Source organism: Tenrec ecaudatus, chromosome 4, assembly GCF_050624435.1.
Source record: "Tenrec ecaudatus isolate mTenEca1 chromosome 4, mTenEca1.hap1, whole genome shotgun sequence".
In the NCBI taxonomy this organism is placed as follows: Eukaryota; Metazoa; Chordata; class Mammalia; order Afrosoricida; family Tenrecidae; genus Tenrec; species Tenrec ecaudatus.
The window spans coordinates 71,044,331-71,066,781 of NC_134533.1; the positions used below are offsets into that span (position 1 = coordinate 71,044,331).

A 22,451-nucleotide genomic window follows, 5' to 3' on the forward strand; every position below is an offset into this window, starting at 1 on the left:
ATCATCTTTAACCAACATCACTACAAAAGGAGTGTTACACTCGAGCCCAATTTCCAGTTAACTGAAACTTTAATGTTTTCTTCCACATTAATGTGCACATTCCAAAAAAGTTGCCATTGAGTTGACTCTAATTCACAATGACTCCTGGTGTCTTTTTTAAATTGTAGATAAATGCATATGTATGCATGTTGAGCTCCCTCGTCATTCTGGAAGAACTCTATTTCACAGCCAGTCATACCGAGATTGAGACCCCTCTAGTAGCTCTCTCTCTAAATGCTATATCCTATCATACATTGTTGGTCTTAGCTTGAAGTCCTTGAGAAAATTCCCCTCCAATTTGCTTCCCTCTTTAGTGCTCTCTTTCCCTTTCCCTCCCTTTTCACACAGGCACTGAGTTTCTTTCATGGGCTAATAATCAATGAGAAAACTATTCATTTTTTTTAAATCATTTTATTGGGGGCTCGTACAACTCTTCTCACAATCCATACATCCATCCATGTGTCAAGCATATTTGTATATTTGTTGTCATCATCATTCTCAAAACATTCGCTTTCTACTTGAACCCTTGGTATCAGCTCTCATTTTTTCGCCTCCCTCCCTGCCACCTCTTCCCTCATGAACCCTTGATAATTTTTTTCCCCTTGATAATTTATAAATTATTATTTTGTCATGTCTTACACTGTCCCGAGGTCTCCCTTCACACACTTGTCTGTTTTCTGTTCTCTAGGGAAGAGGTTATATGTAGATTCTTATAATCGGTTCCCCCTTTCTACCCCACTTTCCCTCCACCCTCCCAGTATCGCCACTCTCAGCACTGGTCTTGAAGGGATCATCTGCCCTGGATTCCCTGTATTTCCAGTTCCTATCTGTACCAGTGTACATGCTCTGGTCTAGCTGACTTGTAAGGTGGAATTGGGATCATGATGGGGGCGGGGGGACGGACAGGGGGTGGAAGCATTTAAGGATTAGAGGAAAGTTGTATGTTTCATCGTTGCTACACTGCTCCCTGGCTGGCTCCTCTCCTCCCGGGAGAAAACTATTCTTATTAATTTCTGGGGCTTGCTTTTTTTGTGCTTCACAGGGAAGCCAACTTTGTATGGCAACTTAACATGTCAAGGAATTGGCCTAGATGGCATTCCAGAGGTTACAGCTTCGGAAGACTTTATTGTGAATGAAATAAACAAGGTAAGTTTTTATGTCTGCTTGTTGACATTATATTCAAAACTATGGTAATAACTTACAAGGGGACATAAAAAAAGTTTGCAGAAATTTTCTATTATCTTTCCATTCCATTTTTCTTATGAAGCCCTCTCATAGTGCTATTTTCGCATTCACTGCTGTCAAATCAGTACTGACTCAGAATGACCGTTTGCATAGAGTATATTCACCCCTGTAAGTTTCTAAGGTTGTGAATCTGTAGGGAGTAGAAAGCCTCATCTTTCTCCAGGAGTGGCTTGTGGTTTTGAAGTACTGACTTTGACCTTGGGATTAGCACCCCAACGTGCAATCCACTGTACGATATCTCCCCTGAATATTTATATTCATAAATGTGTCATTTTGTTTACCTTGTAATCAATTGTTTGCTGCCTTTGACTGGTGAGAGGACTTTTTTTTCTTGTAGTTATCTACCAAATTGCCCTCCAAATTGCCCTCTAGCTTACTTTTAGATGCAAGCTTCCTGTCATTTTCATGTACCAGTACCACATATGCAATTTTCAACTTCCTGACAGCTACATTAAAAAGGGAGAAAGAAAGGGTGAGATTAAATTTAATCACTTTCAACCTAATATGTCCAAAATATTATTTCAACCTATAATCAATGTAGGAGATTATTGCTTGAATAGCATACATTCCCTTTTTCTTAAGCCTCCAGGATCTACTTTTATAGCACTTCTCAGTCTGGCTTTGATATTTTATTGGAAATATTGATGTGTATGTAGGCTTCATAAATTTGCATTTGAAAAGGTATTCATGTGACCAAGTATTCCCAACATTCCAACTGAGTGGTAGCTTTTAAATTGAAATTTAAATTAAACAAAACTAAAAGTTCAGTTCCTCATTTGCACTGCCCACGTTTCAAGTGTTCAGTAGCCTGTGTGGCTAGTACTTACCAGATTGGACAGTACAGCCTTACACTGTATATCTGGGTCTTGATAGTGAACTCATGTTAATATTGTTTATTTGGCTTATCTGACTGGTATTTGAAGGCTACATGGTGATCTGAACCCATGATCTGACTTCCTCTACTCATTCTGGCTGTTGTAGTAGTATACCTTGGTGAGATGATTCCCCAAGGTTGACCTAGACTTCTATTTTATTTTTTAGTTGTGAAATATTGAAAATTTGCTAAGAAGGACAGAGAATACTTGTTTTTTTACATGATATTTTTAACAAGTCTTCTATTCAGTTCCCTCTTTGGGTGAAGTAATAGGCTACCTATTAAATATTTACATTTGGTTTTTATTTTTTTTAATCATTTTATTAGGGCCTCATACAACTATTCTCACAATCCATACATTCATCAATTGTGTCTAGTACATTTGTACATTTGTTGCCATCATCATTCTTAAAACATTTGCTTTCTACTTGAGTCCTTGGTATCAGCTCCTCATTCTTCTCCGCCCCCCCATGGACCCTTGATAATTTATAAATTATTATTATTTTGTCATATCTTACACTGTCCCGATGTCTACCTTCACACAATTTTCTGTTTTCCGTCCCCCAGGGAGGAGGTTATATATAGATTCTTATAATCAATTTACCCTTTCTATCCGGTCTTGCCACTCTCAGCACTGGTCCTGAAGGGATCATCTGTCCTGGATTCCCTGTGTTTCTGTTTCCTATCTGTACCAGTGTACACCCTCTGGTCTGGCCGGATTTGTAAGGTGAAATTGGGATCATGATAATGGGGGTGGGGGGGCAAGGGGGAGGAAGCATTTAAGGACTAGAGGAAAGTTGTATGTTTTGTTGTTGCTACTACTGCAACATTTGTTTTTAAAAGTAGCTGTGTAATACAGAAATTGTCAGAAGACCTGAGCAGTTGGCTTTGTTCTCTGTGACTAGGTTTCTGCATTTATAAAACGAAGGTACTATCCCAACTCAGATCCTTAATGGAGGATGAGCGTTCCGATGGATAAAACTAGAGTGCTATCCATATGCTGACTCAGTATCGTCATGACCCTATGAGATTTAAAAGCTTCCATTTTGTAAGTAAGCAAAGGAGACTCCGCAAGGTTAATTAGGCCCTAATGCTCATAGCTAGTTAGACGGTGTGCCAGAATTGAAGCCCGGTTCTCTTGTTTCAAGTGTAATATCACCTTGCAAGCCTCCATTTCCCCCAGGTGTTTTTCCGGTAGCCATCCCAGCCTGGGTGCCGACTTCTTTTCTTCCTTTCATACTCAGGCCCTGACATAGCCCTTATGTTTTCCAGCATCATTGCTAGTTTCTGCTCGGTACCTGCTGGGTTCACACAGTAAGTGCGTATGGTTGACTATTCATTTGCTTCCTAACTGCCATGAATCACTTTGCTTGTTAATACTACTTTATTGTTACATGAAACAGTGGATCTGTCATTATGCTTAATGAAATGCCTAACCCTGGGAAGGGAAAAAGACTTCCCCCTTGAATTTTGTCTGATTTCCTATCTCCTGCAGCTTGTCCTTAAAGTGGTTTTATTAACAGCATGAGGCTACTGCTGACACTGGAAGGTGGCTCAGCGTTTTGTCTTTCTTCATAGTCTGCTGATGGATTAAAGGCTGATTTGAAGCATTGATAGCCAGCACAAGAGAACCACTGATTCTTGACATTTTTCACATAATTGGCCCCAAAGAAATGAAATCTTCCGAGAGCAAACCCAGTTCTCAACAAAGGCATGAACCATTAAGCTCTTGGCGCTTCTTGCATCCTTGCTAAGTATGAATATTCAGCCAGGAGAGTTTAGCTGATGCTCTCATTTCTGGTACAGGAGGCAGTTCCAAATCCAGGTCAGCTCTCTTGCAGCTATACGGGCTTGATCATGCGGTTAGAAGCAAAAACTCATTTAATAGGAGGTCTGCAGGCAGCCAGACAAAAATATGCTGGCTAAGAAGGTACTGTATGTACAGATATTGTCGTCATTTTCTAATCAGTAGACCTTTAGTAAGAGTCCATTGATTTACAATGAGAGAAAAATGATAAGACTATTCTAACCTCCAAATTGTTCTTTCTGATGAACTGTGGAAACCTGTGCTTACTACATGTAGAACAATCTTACACTCAAAACATCTTGATTAGTGATGGCATTTTCATTGTCCTGCAGAATTTCTAGAAACATAAGAGTAGTACTGCCGAGGAGAGAATGAGCTAAGAGCTGTTTGGTAAGTACAGCTCCTCAGCCTCGGGTGGAGTTGATATCGATAGTGGTAGTCTGCTGGTTTAGAGTGAGGGACTGTCACGTTGCTGGAATCTTGGAGAGAAACTTGTCAAACTGTTTGTATGTATGTCCATGTCACTTTGAAATGCCAGGGTGCTTGCTGTAAATAGTTACAAAGGCTACTTGGCCTTAGCAAGTGATACACCTGGACTTTCCACCTGATTCCAGATGTAACTTCCTGTGACGCCGCTAAGGTTATTTGCTGCAGTAGCTGGAAGATACATGACAAAGGCAAGACAAAACAGGGGAGACTCACCACAATACAGCTGCGCGCGACAGGGACTCGTCTTTGAACGTGTAGTTTTCATCCTCAGTGGAAATGAGCACAAGTCTGACCAGGGTCTACACAATGTATGAATGTATCAAAATTTCTTCTATCATTGTGTTCTGGTAACTGCATGTCAGTATAGGTATATTATGTAATGTCTGTTAGGGCAGCCCCCACATATACATTCCTGGTCCCCAAAGGTTTGTTGTTTTTTAAGGAAAAATATCCTTTTATTATTTGCCCTAGTGGTTTTAAGGAGACCTCAAACCCAAACTCTTGCATCACTGAACCGTAAATGGGATACAGGCAGGTAAGCCAGAGGACATGGCTCTGGCCATGGAATCTTGGGCTTTTTGGGTTTTATCTGGTGGGTAAGTGGCAGTGGCAGCAGCAAAGAAGCTGAGGGGCAGGCTGCCTCTTTTGCTCAGGCAAGTGAAACAGTGGACATGGCTGGGGGCACCCTATTCCCTCCCTGCTCACTTCCTTTGGGCCCACTCCTGCCCCGCCCTCTCAGCTGCTCTTGTTGCTGGCACTCAGGCCTCTGCCAGCTGCAGTAGTGGCAGTGGCTACGGAGGCAGTGGTAAGGACAATTGGAAGCGGCCTTCCATAAGGTTTGAATATGTTCTTCATACAATGTCCTAATCACATAATAGCTTATTTCACAGAATATGTTGTGAATGTTATACATAACATACCTGTAGTCTTTTTTTTAATCCCTGAAAGTTCTCTTAGGCAGTGTGTTAGTCTGGGTTGACTAGAGAAACAAATCCAGACACTCATGTGTATGAGAGAGAGCTTTATATCAAAGAGTAATTGTATATTAAATAATTGTATAATACAGCCCAGTCCATATTAAGTCCATAAGCTCGATATTAGTCCATATGTCCAATAGCAGTCTATAAGTTCCTCTTCAGGCTCACATAACACATGCAATAATACTGAATGCAAGAAGATCACAGCCTATGGGTGGAAAGTCTTGTGGATCCAGTGTCAGTGGAAGCATCTCCAGGGCTCTGGCTGCCATCAGCGTGGCTCCATGTGGCTTTTCAACAGGAATGTGTAGCAGAGAGAGTGTGTGTGTCCCTCCTCCAAGGAGGAAGACAGGAGTTCCCAGAATCCTCAGGAGAAGGCCATGCCCACACCAGAGGCCTCATTGGCTGTGAGCTGATTGACAGGCTAGACTCCGCCCCTTCGCTCATGTTGCTAGGAGATTGTGCAGCTGCCGCCGGCAGCAAGTATACTTTTAGATTTGTCTTTTCAGTCGGGGCTTGGGAGCGCGGTTAACTTTGTTCACGTCTTTACAGTCACTCTTCTGCTAATCCTGTACTTGCCCTACTGCTGAGTCCATGCATTTCTGTTAGATCTTATTGTAAGAATTAGTGCTCCTGTGTTTGTCAGGTTTGGCTTATTGTTGATCTGACTCTATGGGGCATTTTATTTCATGTAAACATATTTAAAATAATGACATCTTAAAAGGATACAAGATTGCATTATATCCGTTGCAGTGAAAAGACACCTGAGCGATGGGGGACTGGCTATAAATTTGCTAGCTAGGGAAGGAGGAGGGTGAGAGAGAATATACTTAAAAGGTGAGAATTTCCAGTAGTTCTAATGTTTGTTTTTAAGAGGTCTTAATTACACTGGAATACAGAACTGATGGATTTTATCTTTCCCTTTCTGTTTAGAAAAGCATTCATATTTCATGTCTAAAGGAAAATGCATCTTCCAAGTTTTTGGCACCATATACCTCCTTTTCCAGAATTCATACAAAGAGTGTAAGTATCTTTTTTTATTTTAATCATTTTATTGGGGCTCTCACAATCCATACATATATCATTGTGTCAAGCGCATTTGTACATTTGTTGCCATCATCATTCTCAAAACATTTGCTTTCTATTTGAGCCCTTGGTATCAGCTCCTCATTTTTCCCCTCCCTCCTCCCTCATGAACCCTTTATAATTTATAAATTATTATTTTGTCATATCTTACGCTGTTCGACATCTCCCTTCACCTACTTTTCTATTGTCCGTCCCCCAGGGAGGAGGTTATATGTAGATCTTTGTAATCAGTTCCCCCTTTCCACCTCACCCTCCTTCCACCCTCGTCACTCTCAGCACTGGTCCTGAAGGGATTATCTGTCCTGGATTCCCGAGTGTAAGTTTCTTGATAAGTGAAGAAAAACATAATAGCGTGTCAATTTTTCATTTTATCTACTTGCCTACTATTATAAATATGGTGTATCTTTCATATTTTTGCATTATAAGGTAATAAAACTAATAACATATGATGTGTACAGTAAAACTAGTATAGAATCTGTACAGACATCCACTCTCTAGTGATCTTAAGAGAGCGATTGTGTGAAATTACCTTTATGTGTGTTCCACTAAGCTTTGTAGAGTGTTTACGTATTGAAGATAATAGCTGTTTTTCTCTTAACAGGTTGCTGTTCTTATATGCTGGTCCCTGTGCCTACAGGACAGGGGCATTTTCCTAAAATTCCAAGGATAGCATATTGAGAAATAATTTCCAAAGCCCTTTGTGATAAAGCTTTTTCTCCTATTATAGACTTTTGATAGTAAAAGTGAGAAATAGGTACAACTGATTATGTTTAAAGTCTTACTTATTGTTATATGGTACATTTTAAACAATAGCTATTGTTTATTCTTATTACAAAACATATATAATTAGTGATAAAATTTTAGGAAATATAGGAGAAAGTAAAAACCCTTATTAATAACTATAATAGTAATAACTAATAAATAGAAGATCCCAAAGGGCAGGACAAGAAGATAAACTATGACTTTGAAATGTACCAACCCCTAGAATTAAGAGACCCAAAGAAAATAACAGATCTGGCATTTCTCAAGCTGAAAGAACTGAAGAAAAATATTCAAGCCTCAATTTTCAACATTGAAGGATTCTATGGGTAAAATATTGGGCAGTGCACAAAACATCAAAAGAAAATGAAAGTACACAGAGTAACCATAACAGAAAAAGAATCAATCAGATTTCACTCATTTTAGAAAGTAGCCTATGATAAAGAATTGATGATATTAAAGGAAGAAATCCAAGCTACCCTGAAACTAGTGACATAAAATGATATTGTAGAAACTGACAGTACCAATTCAAATGGTTCAACAAAAAGATGTAGTATTCATCTATGGCAACAAATGCGGAGACAGCTACCTGCTCAGCTGACTGAAAAGAGATCCATGTTTGTACCCTTTCCAAAGAAAGGCGAACCAACAGAATGCAGAAATTATCGAACAATTATAATTAATGCCACAAAAGTAAAGTTTTGCTGAAGATAATTAAAAATACTATTGCAGGAGTATATTAACAGTGAACTACCAGAAATTCAAGGTGGGTTTAGAAGAGGACTTTGAATGAGCCATATCATTACTGAATCAGATAGATCTTTGCTGAAAGCAGAAATGCCAGCTGAAAGCTGCTATTCACCTGGGTTTTGTTGATGATGCAAAGTGGTTTGACTGTGCGTCAGGACAATACCTCCAGGAACCCTTTCTTGTGCTCACATGGAACCTGCACACTCCAAGAGGCGGTCTTTTTTTTAACAGAGCAAGGGAACACATACTCTGTCATTTAAAATCAGGAAAGATGTGCATCAGACTTGTAACCTTTCACTTATTAACTCTTTATGCTGAGCAAAATAATCCATGAAACTGGACCGTATGAAGAAAAATACAGTATCAGTCGGGAAACTTATTAACGTGTGATTTGCAAACGACACTAACTTTCTTGTTTAAAGTGAAGATGACTTGAAATACTTAGTGATGAAGATCAAAGACTATAGTCTTCAATATAGATTACACATCATCACAAAACAAAAAATCTTTACAATTGGACAGTAAGCAACATCATAATCAGAAAAGATTGAAGTTGTCGAGGATTTTCATGTTACTCGGATCCATAAGCAATGCCCATGGTAGCAGTAATCAGGAAATCCAATAATAACTTGGGTTGGGCAAGTTTGTTTTAAAAGGCATCCTTAAAGTACTCTAAAGCAAAGACTTCCTTTTGAGGACGAAGATGACCTGATCCCAGGTTTAGTATTTTCAGTTACTTCATAGGTATGTAAAGGTGGCCAGTGGAGAAGGAAGACTGCAACAGAACTTTTGAATTGTAATATTGGTGAAAAGTACGGATTGCAGCATGGACTTCCAGAAGACTGAACAAATCTGCCTGAGAAGTAGAGCCGACATGCCTCTTAGAAGGAAAGACGGCAGCAAGACTTAGGCTCACGTACACTGGACATGTTATCAAGAGAAACCAGACCCTGGAGAAAGACATCATGTTTGGGAAAGTAGAGGGGCAGTAAAGAAGAAGAGCAACAATAACAAACAGGATCAGGTAGAGAGAGAGAGAGAGAGAGAGAGAGAGAACATCAGGACCGACAGTGACTGCAACAATGGGGCAATGCAGGATGTCTCAAGAAGGCAGTGTTTCATTCGCTTGTGTCGAGGGGTCCCTGAGTGGGAACCAACTCAATGGCAATTGCCTTTTTCTTTTTTTTTTTTGCTTTCAATAAGCCAGCACCTTGTTATTTAATCTTTTCAATCTTTTTTCTTTAAAATTTGTAACGTTTTTCACAGTTTTCACATTATTGTTTTACAACTTTTTATCATAGAATGATATATTTTATGGGAATCTATGTTATCTTTCTACATGTCCTTTGAAGAGCTTGATAATACTCCCTTTTTCGTTTCCTGCTTCATGCCAGTATGTTACATTCACATCTTGGAGCATCAGGATAAGTTTTAATGTGAAATAAGAGGAAACCAGTGGAGAGGTCTGAGGGGCCGGCCCCAATCCCAACTACGTGGACAGCTGTCCCTCCCCCCAGAAGAATTTATTTCAGAGGACAGCATTGAAGCTGGAGCTCAGGGAGAGGAACATGTCTGATCAGAGCACACGGAGCAAATGAAGGGGGAAGAAGAGCAAGTGGAGCACATTCTGGCCCATTCAGCCTAGACAACGAAATTCCCACTCAGAGCAGCCAATGCACAGAGAAGACCATATGGCCGGCCCCACTAGGATACATGACATCCCTCAGCCCTCAGATACATGACCCATAGCCCTACAGGGAACAACACTGGAGACACAATATGGGAATTGCGCCTGATCTGATCCTGCCACACCAAGGCAAAACATTAAGGGCGTGCAACAGAACAGCAAGGAGAACAGAGCAACGAAGTCCCCAGGGAAGATTAAAAGTAGACTTTGTGTCAGGTCTTGGCACCCCATCAAACTTGACCAGAAAACACTCCGAAAGGCCAACAAAAAATCCTTGAACTAACTATAAGCTTTTCTTTTTTGTTGTTTTCGTATTGTGGGGTTCTTTTGTTTTTTGTTGTTTTGTTTCATTGTTTGTTTTGGTTTTGTCTTGGTTTTGTGCATGTTATTATCTCCACAGATCTGTCTAAATAAGATAGGCTAGATGAACAATCTGGAGGAGAAAACAACAGACCCATGGTTCTGGGGGAACATAGGAGAGGGGGAGGGAGAGGGAAAGGAAGTGGTGTTAACAAACCCAGGGACAAGGGGACAAAAACTGATCCAAATCGGTAATGAGGATTTAGGAGGCCTAGTAGGGCGTGATCAAGGGTAATGTAACGGAGAGGAATTACTGAAACCCAAATGAAGACCGAGCATGATAGTGGGACAGGAGGAAAGTAAAAGGAAATAGAGGAAAGAGCTAGGAGGCAAAGAGCATTTATAGAGGTCTAAATAAAGGCATGTACATAAGTAAATATATTTACATATGACTGTGGGGAAATAGATCTATATGCATACATTTATAGGTTTAGTGTTAAGGTAGCAGATGGACATTGGACCTCCACTCAAGTACTCCCTCAATGCAAGAATACTTTGTTGTATTAAACTGGCATTCCATGGTGCCTAGCTTTCAAAAGATACAGCGTCTGGGGTCTTAAAGGGTTGAAGGTAAACAAGCGGATATGTAGCTCAGAAGCAACAAAGCCCACATGGAAGAAGCACACCAGCCTGCGTGATAACAAGGTACCGAAAGGATCGGTTATCAGGCATCAAAGAACAAAAAAATTCATATCATTGTGTTCTCACCTCCCTGATACGATCACTGAAGATGAATGGGTTCCTAAGCAAATGTGACGAAGAAAGCTGATGGTTCCCGGCTATCAAAAGATATAGTGTCTGGGGTCTTAAAGGCTTGAAGGTAAATAAGTGACCATCTAGCTCTGAAGCAACAAAGCCCCCATGGAAGAAGCACACAAGCCTGTGTGATCATGAGGTGTTGAAGGGATGAGGTATCAGGCATCAAAGAACAAAAAAATCATATCATTGTGAATGAGGGGAGTGTGGACTGGGGACCCAAGCCCCATCGGTAGGCAACTGAATATCCCCTTATGGCAGGGTCACAGGGAGGAGATGAGCCAGTCAGGGTGCAGAGTAGCAACGATGAAACATACAACTTTTCTCTAGTTTCTAAATGCTTCCTCCCCACCCACTATCATGATCCCAGTTCTACCTTACAAATCTGGCTAGACCAGAGGATGTACACTGGTACATATAGGAACTGGAAACTCAAGGAATCCAGGGCAGATGATCCCTTCAGGACCAGTGGTGAGAGTGGTGATAACGGTGGGTGGAGGGAGGGTAGAGTAGGAAGGGGAAACCGATGATAAGGATCTACATATAACCTCCTCCCTGTTGGAAGGACAACATAAAAGTGAGTGTAGGGAGATGTCAGACAGTGTAAGATATGACAAAATAATAATAATTTTCTTGTGGGAGTTTATAACATATTTCAAGAGAATAAGAACATTCCATCATTTGAAACCCTGGTTGTGTTCTCTTGGAACAGATAACATGTCTGGACATTTCCAGTGGAGGAGGCCTTGGCGTGTCATCTAGCACTGATGGGAGCATGAAGATCTGGCAGGCTTCCAATGGAGAACTTAGAGTAATGCCTTTGTATATACTTTTAGGGTCTTATGCTTAAGGAATTCTAGAAATGTAGGACCATATATTTCAATTAAGTTCTGGTGGCCTCATGGGTTAGGCATTGGATTACTAACTTCAAGGTTGGTGGTTCAATCCCACCAGGCATTCTGCAGGAGAAAGATGAGGGTGTCTGCCTCTATAAAGTTACAGTGTTGGAAACTCATATATAGGGTCTCTTGCTGAGGGTTGGAATGGGACTCCCGATGGCAGTGGGTTTGGGTGTGCAGTGCAGTAAGCACTGGGCTGCAACAAAGCATGGGCAGTGATTCGAACCACTTTGGAGAAAGACCAGACAGTCTGATTCTGTAAAGATTTCTAGCGTTGGAAATCTTGTGGAGCAGTTTGACTTTATCTTTTAGGGTCACTTGGAGTCATAATTGGTCTCTCTCATTTGTTAACTGGGAACATCCCCAAACCTGGTGATTTTCAAATAGAGTGCATTGGAGCACTGGAGAAGCCAGGCCAGCAATAGACATCCCAGGATGAATTGCCTGTGGTGGTTGTCCCAAGACAGAGCAGTTGGATCATCACACGGACCACATGGCTGAGCCCTCCAACCTACACAGGAGCGCTTACAGGAGATAAGAAAAGAGTCTCCAGGCCTACGGATGACTGAGAGTCATGGCATTTGATTCCAAAATATCTGTAGCCAAAGCCCAGGAATAGGCGCCCATAGCTCTCAGAATACTACCTGGCCAAGAGCTGAGCTGAAGAGATTTTTTGGACAGCCTTAGTTTTAAAACTCTGCATGTGGATATAGTATGTAAATATTTCATATGGAAGATCAAAGATATAGGAAATAAGAGAATATCAAGGGAGGAACAAGAGAACTAGCATGTAATTTTCTTTTGTTTTTCCAGAGAGTGTTGGAAGGACATGTGTTTGATGTGAATTGTTGCAGGTTTTTCCCATCGGGCATTGTGGTGCTAAGTGGGGGAATGGATGCCCAGTTGAAGATCTGGTCAGCTGAAGATGCTAACTGCGTGGTCACCTTCAAAGGTCACAAAGGAGGTATGGAGGGTGGTGGGTGATGTTTCTCCCAAAAAGGACTTCTCCAATGATCCTCAGACAAAGAACCGGAAAAAATGCAAGCCCATAAAATCACAGATAATGCATCCAGCTGGTCATTTAGGTGAGCACCTGTGTCCCAAAGAATAGAAAGGTGTGTGTGAATTAGTTGCTAGTTCTAACTGGATTACACAGATGGCCTTTCCACAATTAATAAAGGGTGGGGGTGGGGGTCCTCTGAAGAGATCATCTATGTATGTGGTGAAGTAAAAGACGAAAAAAGACGGGTCTGCATTGTCTCCTTGCCGTGTTAGGTCTTTGACTGAAGCAAGAGTGAAAGCTGGGTGGCAAATGCATGCATCACCCAAGTTAGAGATGGAGCTTAGCACTGACTGCTGGTTCTCGTAAACTTATATCCCAGTTTAGTGTTTCAAAGTGAATTGGCCATATAACCAATTTACAGCAGAGGGTAGCAACAGCTGGAGCAGCTTCTTTTTATAACTGATGGGTAGGTTTGTTTGGGAGGAAATGATTTGGAAATGCTTTATTATTAATTAGAATATTAAAAATGTGCTACGTATGCTATTGCGATTCCACGTGTGGGCCATAATACACACCCTTGCAGTCCTCATTTGATAACTAATTGTATGTTGTCCTATAGAACGTGAGGAAGAGTCCGAATCCTCTTCACTCCTCGGTGCACCCATGCACTCATTTTATCTTCTAGATTGTTTGCTTATAATTAGGTTAACCATTATAAAGAAATATTAAAACTCAAATCTCTGCCCTTAAGCTACTTTTAAGGTAAAAACAGTTAAGTACTGTAAATCTTAAAGAGTCAATGAAAATCCCTAGAATTTTATGTATTATTGGTCTAAAGGCAGGGTCAAGGTAAGGGATTATTAGGGTCGTTAATCCCTAAATGTTTCAGGCTGTTCAGAATCTGTCCAGAATCAAACCACTTCTCATTCCTATTGCTAACCCTCGGTCCGAGCCCCCGCCATCCCTCGCCCCAGGCTAAGGAAAGCCTTCTGATTGTTCTCACTGCTCCGACAGTCCTGCTTCCTTCCTACGCTCCGCTTTCCGCACAGCAGCCCGAGAAACGTTTGAAAAATCCAGTCAGATCTTGTTACTCATCTGTTCTGAATCCTCCGTAAAAGTCGATGTGCTGGGGTGGGGTGGGGGGGTGTTGAGTCAGAGCCCTTACAAAACCGATGTTGCCCTCACAAGGCCACCCCTCCCCACCCAACTCCATCTCTCTCCGACATTATTACTCTCTTCCTTGCAGTCTCTGCTCCAGACCTGTTGTTTCTCAAATACACCTAGAACACTCTTGTTCTTCACTGGCTCTAAGTGTCTGCCTCTCTTGACCACCGTAATGTAAAAGAGCACCTCTCTACCCTAACCACTTCATGTCTTTCTCATCTTGCCATTTCTCATTGCATTTAGCCTCATTTTAGTACTTGTTGGCTTGCTTGTATGCCAACCCCAGTCTCTAAGTAGACTATAAACACTGTGTGGTCAGGCACTTGGTCTGGTTTCATAGCCTCCAGTTATAATATTGTTCAGCTCAGGGAAGCAACAGGATCTTTGAAGAAAGTATTTTTAACCCAAATTCTCAATGATGTCTACATAAGTTTTTGTTTAAAGAAAAAATTTTGAAGCCTAACTAAAAGCTTGAGTTAAATCCAGAAATTATTTTTCCATGTCTATCTCACCATGAGGCTTTGAACCATTGGGAAGCAGGGATTCTGTTATGTCTGGTTTTTCTGCAATTGAACATGTCCAGTATGTAGTTCATACTCAGGTCATGTTTATTGAAGGAATGGAGTCACGTGTGCAGATTCATCTCTGCGCTTGTAATTTCTCCACTGCCTACTCCATTGTAGGGATATTTTTTCCTTTTCTCTTGCCAGGTGTCTTGGATACAGCCATCGTTGATCGAGGAAGGAATGTAGTTTCTGGTTCTCGAGATGGAACCGCGCGGCTCTGGGACTGTGGGCGCTCAGCCTGCCTGGGAGTCATTGCAGACTGTGGTTCTCCCATCAACGGAGTAGCTGTGGGTGCTGCCGACAACTCCATCAACCTTGGCTCCCCCGAGCAGATGCCAAGTATGTTGATAATGATCTGTGAGCGTGTTTGTTTTCTTAGCCCTCCCTACTCCCCACCCCCCCTTGTGTTTGCTTTAGTTTCCCCTTTTCTTCCTCATCCTTTCTCAATCAGTAACTGATATTTCTATTTTCACCATGAGATTACTGTTCATGGAATACTTACTAGGTGTCTAAGGATCCCTGGTAAAAGTTGTGTTGGTCTGTGAACCTTAAGGCCAGCTGTCTAAAACTGCCAATCACTTTGCTAGAGAAAGATGAAGCTTTCTACTCCCACAAAGAGTTACAGCCCGGGAAACTCACCGGGGCAGTTCTGCCCTGTCCTGTAGGGTCGCCATCAGTCAGAGTTGACTTCATGGCAGTGAGTTTGGTTTTAATAGGTTTCTATTGCTTCAGGATCTTTAAAGGACGTTTCTATCATAGTTCTGAGTAAATGTAGGCTGATTTAGCAGATGAGGTTAATGCTTACATTGTGCCCTCTTGGGGAAAAGACATTTGTGATTCTTATGCAAATTCTAGGTTTCTGAGCCAGAGAGTAACTTAGGTCGCTATAGATGAGAAAGGTGTTTGCAATAGGAGCTGGCTTGACCCGTGAAGGGTGAATTGGAGTTGAACAAGAGGAATGGAAAGGCTGTATGTAAGGTAGGATGTAAGGCCAGGGTACATATAGGACCAGTTTGCATTAAAAATATAAAATTGAATGTTGTGTAAAAAAAGATTTGGAGTGTTTGTGTGGGAAAACTTACTGGTGAGTCAGAATGATAAAGGTTCTAATAAACCTTCATTTTCTTATTTTACTTGTGGTGATAACTAATCATTGTTTCTCTGTGTCCATGGAAACAGCATCTTTGCTCCTCAAATTTTACATATTCAGTTCTCTCTTCTTCCCTTAAACACTCTGTAAGTGCCCTGTGGGCCCAGGAACTCTTGCTTCCTGGCTCTGCTTTGGAAATGAATGGATTCATAGATAGAGCTGTGTTTCCTAAAGCGTGCTAAGTGTGCCACTAGTGGTGGACAAGATCATTTTTAACAGGTACAAAATTTTAATCGTTATATTGTATAATATATTCCAACATACATATATCTCATTTAAACCTGCGCTTTCCCAGGCATTATTTCACGAAAGTTAAGCGTTCGACAATTGGACATCCCCTTACAGAAGGGTCACAAGGAAGAGACAAGCCGGTCAGGATGCAGTGTGGCAACGATAAACCATACAACTTTCCTCTAGTTCTTTAATGCTTCTCCCTCCCCCCACTATCATGACCCCAATTCTCCCTTACAAATTTGGCTAGACCAGAGCATATACACAGGTACAGATAAGAGCTGGAAACACAGGGAATCCAGGACAGATAACCCCCAACCCCCCAGGACCAATAATGAGAGTAGCAATACCAGGAGGGTAGTGGGGGGGGGGACCAATCACAATGATCTATATATAATCACCTCCCAGGGGGACAGACAACAGAAAAGTGGGTAGAGACTCGGTCAGTGTAATGACATGAAAAATAGTGGTAATTTATAAAGTATCAAGGATTCATGGAGGAAGGAGGGGAAAAAATGAGGAGCTGATATCAAGGGCTCAAGTAGAAAGCAAATGTTTTGAAAATGATGGCAACAAATGTACAAATGTGCTTGACACAGTGGATGGATGTATGGATTGTGATAGGAGCTGTGTGAGTCCCCAATAAAATGATTTTTTAATTAGTTTCTTTGAATTAATTTAATAAAAATATCTTTGTTTTTTTCTACTTCACACTTCCTAGTTACTCTTCAACCTCTTCTAGGATGGTTAATACCCCAACCATTTAATTGAAGTGGTTTTTGTCAAAGTCACTGATTACCTCCATGTGCCAAATCTAATGTACCAAATATACATATTTTTTAAATTGGGTTTATTAAGATATAGTTAATTTAGCAGAAAAATTCACCTGCCTTGTTGCTTTTATTTTTAACTTTTTTTTTTTTTAACAATTTATTGGGGCTGATACAATTCTTTTCACAGTTCATACATATACATACATCAATTGTATAAAGCACATCTGTACAGTCTTTGCCCTAATCATTTTTTTTCTCTTTTCTTCTTTTACATTTTATTAGGGACTCAAATAACTCTTACCACAATCCATACATATACATACATCAATTGTATAAAGCACATCCATACATTCCCTGCCCCAATCATTCTCAAGGCATTTGCTCTCCACTTATATTTTTAACTTTTTATTGTAAATTAGGCAAAGGCTAACAGCAACTCATACACTTTTGTTCCTGTTGACCCATTGCCATCCCCTCACTGTATTCTCACTTACCCCGTGTGCACCCTGTGTTTCCTGTTTCCATTCCTCTTCTTCCCTAGTCCTTCTGAACTTTGTCTTTGGGTAAATGCTGCCCTTTTGGTCTTAACTGGTAGATGGTCCTAACACAGGGTGAGTTCCTTTCCAGACCTGAGGGTAACAAGAGCCATAGTCTTGGAGCTTCTAGGATTTTGAAGAATTCAGCCTTTTAAGCATATCCTTCTATGACTTTCGACAGATGTATACAATGTGTAAACATCACTATAGCCAAAATATAGAACTTTTTTAAAATTGTAAATGAAGCACTAATACTGTAGTCAGTAAACAGTCTTTGGTGTCTGCTTTGTGAATACTACCAGCTGATCAGCCCAGCCCCTTAATGACATAGTGCATTTGTCACCCAGGTGAACGAGAAGTTGGAACAGAGGGGAAAATGCTGCTGGTGGCTCGGGAAGATAAGAAACTTCAGTGCCTGGGACTACAGAGCAGGCAGCCGGCAAGTGGTTCCTATAAGACCTTTGAACTCTGAGGGCAAGCTAGGCCACTCATTTTCTTGGAAAGTGGTTTTGAAAATATTTCTACTTGTTCTCTTCATCTTGGAGAAGAATGAGCGGGTGAAAGTACAAATAGCATCATGAGATTGGGAATAAAGGCTCTATTTAAACCCTAGCTCATCTGCTTAATGGTGACGGGCTGGGGCAAGTTCTTTAACCCTGGGGCTTTACTTTCTTCATCACAAAGAGCCATGGTAGGATGGTTATTTGTGGAGAAGGAAATGCTCTACTGCTTTTGTGGCCTCAGTCACTTTTCCTCTCTGACTCTTAGTGTGCTAAACTATAAACTAAAGAGGGAAATACATGAGGATAAATCAAATATTGTGACAAAATCATAGAAACCTTCATTAAGCAGAAATATCAAAATGTGAAGGGGGTGAAGGGAGATGCCAGACAGGGCAAGATATGACAAAATAATAATCTGTAAATTATCAAGGGCTCATGAGGGAGGGGGGAGCAGGGAGGGAAGGTGAAAAAAGAGGAGTTGATGCAAAGGGCTTAAGTGGAGAGCAAATGCTTTGAAAATGATGAGGGCAAAGAATGTATAGATGTGCGTTATACAATTGATGTATGTATGGATTGTGATAAGACTTGTATGAGTCCCTAATAAAATGCTTAAAGAAAAAAAAGTTAAAAAAAAAGAAATATCAAAATGTGAAGCTACTGTTTTTCAATGTTATCTTGCATCTAGGTCTATATATTTCTTTTTTAAAAGCAAATATCTTATACTAAATTAGATGGGTGTCTACATATCAGATCAGTGTTGTATTCAACAGTTCAAACTACTCATCAACCTCCCTCCCATCCCCCCACCCCCCAGTAATTTCCCCTTAACCTGCTCCTTGATTTTTCCCTCTTGTAGACTTCTGTCTTCCATTTCACCCAAGTTAGCATCTGTCATCAATCTGGCCCAGTGCTATATCTTCCCTCCCTGATCCTGCCCCTGGTCAATGTATTTTTGAAGACAGTGTTGCTATCCCTAGTTCCTCCTTACCTGTGTTCTTCAGTTTATACCATAGCAAAACGACCGTTTTGGCATCCTCAAGAGACTCTAGTTTAATTCTGTCTTGAGGTTTAAGTGTTGGGAGCAAAAGAAGTCCGAAGGGCCATAGGATCTGTGGAATAAGGTTCCCCAATGGAGATCTTGTAGGCCAGCACGTGCTGCCCTCGCAAGCTGAGCAGGTACATTGACACGATGGGGGAAATTCCTGGCCTTTTTGTCAACAATGCAGTCTACAATTTTCTTAAACTTCATGATAAGCCCATGATCATGAGTCCTTTGTGAAAAATCTATCACGAGTACCCCTTTGGAATTCCTGAGAACAGTTGCCATCATCTTTCGAGCTGACTTTTCGGCCTTGAATTTAACTGGCCCGACGGACCCACTAAGCCTCTGTTTTGATTGTGCTTTGCTCTCTGGATGTTTTGATAAGTCCAAGACCAGTTCCCATACCTGGTTAGGTTTCTGGGATGGTGCCCCTCGGTCTGGCTTCTCCGTGCTGAAAGAATGCGTGCAGCAGAAGTGCCTTTCCAACCCGTCACGCTGATGAGGAAAGGGGAGTTTGGGGCAGTACAGTCTCAGATAGTACATGGCTCTCTGGAAAGTGTGCAGGGCTGCCTGGCCGGGGTGTGTGAGTTTGCCACCTAAATTGGCCACTTCAGGGGAACTCGAAAAACCACATGGAAAAATGGTCCTTCACAGGACTCCACAAAGCCAAAAGTGCCTGAACCAAAAAGGAAAGAGTGCTACCTGAGAGGGTGCGCGAGTGCACGCTGGGTACCCAGGAGAAATCCCGCCCTCCCCCGAAAGGCCTGCCCTCCGTCTCTGTTTATCCCCTTCTATCCCCACTTGGGGGAGGGGGCTGTGGTTGAGGGTATTGGCCCATCTTAGTGACTGAGTGCACCTGTGATGTGATGTACTGCTGTCTAGTGTGTGCGTCCAGGTTGACCTTCACCTGTGCCTTGGTGATGGTCTGAGCAGCCCAGTTTTGAATTGTCCCCATAGGTGTCTAATGCACGCCTGATTTCTTTCCACCCTTTTATTGTGCCATGGTCATCTAATTTTTGTGTAGGTTGGCATTAGGTGGAGATAATCTCCTTTGTCCCTAATCTTTTTACCTATCAAAATCATCTTCATTAACTTGAATCTTGCTTAAATACTGATGAAAAGATCAGTTCTTTTAGGTTAGATGATTTTCATAAAACATTTTTGGCATCTGTGGTAGTTATATAATTGTCAGTTTGAGAGTATTAAGAGTGAAGGGGTGGAGTCTAGCCTGTCAATCAGGTGATAGCCAATGAGGCCTGTGTGTGGGTATGGCCTTCTCCTGAGGATTCTGGGAACTCCTATAATTCCTCCTTGGAGGTGGGAGAGTCTCTCTCTCTCTCTCTCTCTCTCTCTCTCTCTCTCTCTCTCTCTATCTCTCTGGGAGACCTTGCAGCTTATAAGATACATGGAACTACACTAGAACCCTGGGAGCTGGTGAAACCACATGGAGACCCCTGCCAGTGCTGAGGGTTACACCACTGGATTCACAAGACTTCCCACCCACTGACCTGTGATCTTCCTGCATTCGGCATCATTGCCTGAGTTGTGTGAGTCTGAAGAGGACTTTATGGATTAATATCAGACAAAAGGGTCAATATTGGATTTATGGACTTTATCTAGACTGGGCTGTTTTCTCAATATTCAATTGCTCTTTCCTGTACACATAGGAGTGTCTAAATTTCTCTATAGCCTACACAGACTCCATCCTTTGAAAGTTTGCTGAGGCCAAGTAGTTCGCTTATGAAAAATGCGGAACGATGTCAGATCCTGACTTCAGTAGGTAATATTGCAGCCATGTAATTCTGTATTCGTCTTCCTCCAGTTTTTGGACTTGAACCGCATTATCTTCACTTGTCCAGGTTGATGGTCTTCCCTTTCTTGACTCATCTTTGAAGTCTCCCTAACTGTCTGCAATATGCTCGGTCTATCTAAAAACTCTTGTTTTCCGTGTTACAGCATTCCTGTAAATTTGTTCTAAAACTTCAGTGATTTGAGAAGAGGTCCACTTGAGTTTTGTTAACCTCAAAATTCACTTTTCCAAGTACACAAAGTATCCTTTCTTTCTTGTGGCAACCTGAGGACAAGGCAAGTGGTTTACTGAGAGTCCTTGTTGTTGGCAGCTGTGCACTGATTGATGTGTGTAAGCACATTCTGTTTACAGTGAATCCATGCATGTTTGAGCGGGAGGCCTACTAGCAGTATTTTTAGACTTACCCTCATAGATGGCCTTTATTGGGGGCCCATTACCTCTAAGGTATTATGAAATTCTATAAGGACGCATGCATTCTAGACTCTTGATTAATGACCGGATGGATGTGTTTTATAGAAGAATGCCTTAGCTGTTTGCCTTTTCATCCTCTGCAGTTTAAAAAAAATTTTTTTGATCATTTTATTGGGGCTCATTACAATTCTTATCACAATCCATACTTACATCCATTGTGTCAAGAACGTATGTGCATTTGTTAACATCATTCTCAAAACATTTGCCTTCTACTTGAGCCCTTAATATCTGCTGCTAATTTTCCCCCTCCCTCCCCACTGCCCCTACCTCATGAACCCTTCATAATTCATAAATTATTATTTTGTCATATATTATACTGTCCGATGTCTCCCCTGCCTTCTTCTCTGCTGTCCATCCCCCAGGGAGGAGGCTATACATAGATTCTTGTAATCAGTTCCCCCTTTCTGCCCCACATTCTCTTCACCCTCCAGGCATCACCTCTCACCACTGGCCCTGAAGGAGTCATCTGTCCTGGATTCCTTGTGTTTCCAGTTGCTCTCTGTACCTATGTACATCCTCTGGTCTAGCCAGATTAGTAAGGTAGAATTGAGATGATAGTCGGGGGGAGGAAGCATTTAAGAACTAGAGGAAAGTTATGTGTTTCATCATTGCTACCCTGCACCCTGCTTGGTTCATCTCCTCCCACAACCCTTCAGTAAGGGGTGTCCAGTTGGCTACCAGTAGGCTTTGAGTCTCTACTCTGCACTGACCCACATTTTCAATAATATGCTTTTTGTTCCTTGATGCTTGATACCTGATTCCTTCGACAGCTCGTGGTCACACAGGCTGATGTATTTCTTCCATATGGACTTTGTTGCTTCTGAGCTAGATGGCCACTTGTTTATCTTCACATCCTTGAAGGTTTGCTGGAGAGATTGTGCTCTTGATTAAACCCTGTCTTCCCTGAGATTGCATGTATTAAATATCCGCTGCCTCCTATCATTCTTCGGGCAGCTCTGAGAGTTCTGTTTGGCCAATGGTTCTGTATTTCATTTTACCCCGTCACTCTGTGCTGGTGGCATTTTCATTGTCAAAGTTTGCCTCAGGGGTATAGTATGACTCTCTGATAAAATTGCCTTTACACTCTGAATTTCCATATTGGTTTTACTTTCAAAGGGATTTCAAATGTTTTTCTTTCATTTCTAAGAAGGATATAGGGGGAAATTATTTTAAGCTATTGTAAGGAACAAATGAAAATTTAATTCCTTTGTTTCGATGTATGTGGGTATTATGATTCTTTTTTTTTTTTTTTGCATTGCGATTTTTTTAATTGCACCTTATTTAAGCCTATGTCTTTTTCTACCAAGTAACCCTCTTTTTGGAAAACACATTGGGCATCCATTGAACCCCTTTGAAAGGTTCCTTGAAGTGAAAAACCTAAATGTGTGAATTACAAGTGTTCTCAAATGGGGAGGACGTTATAATATGAAGGATATTTGATGGTAGGGATCTTAGGCGTCCATGATGTGGGGTG

General features: G+C 41.3%; 1 protein-coding gene across 1 annotated transcript in view; it reads left to right on the forward strand.

The window, feature by feature from the left end:
* The window catches only part of PAAF1 (proteasomal ATPase associated factor 1), a 40,085-nt gene that overhangs the window by 7,923 nt on the left and 9,711 nt on the right, over nt 1–22,451 (forward strand). Inside the window, exons 3-8 of the mRNA XM_075546259.1 lie at nt 1,082–1,185; nt 6,365–6,454; nt 11,542–11,640; nt 12,542–12,692; nt 14,606–14,800; nt 17,499–17,590. Coding sequence (XP_075402374.1) covers nt 1,082–1,185; nt 6,365–6,454; nt 11,542–11,640; nt 12,542–12,692; nt 14,606–14,800; nt 17,499–17,590 — 731 coding nt within the window. The remainder of the gene's footprint in view (nt 1–1,081; nt 1,186–6,364; nt 6,455–11,541; nt 11,641–12,541; nt 12,693–14,605; nt 14,801–17,498; nt 17,591–22,451) is intronic.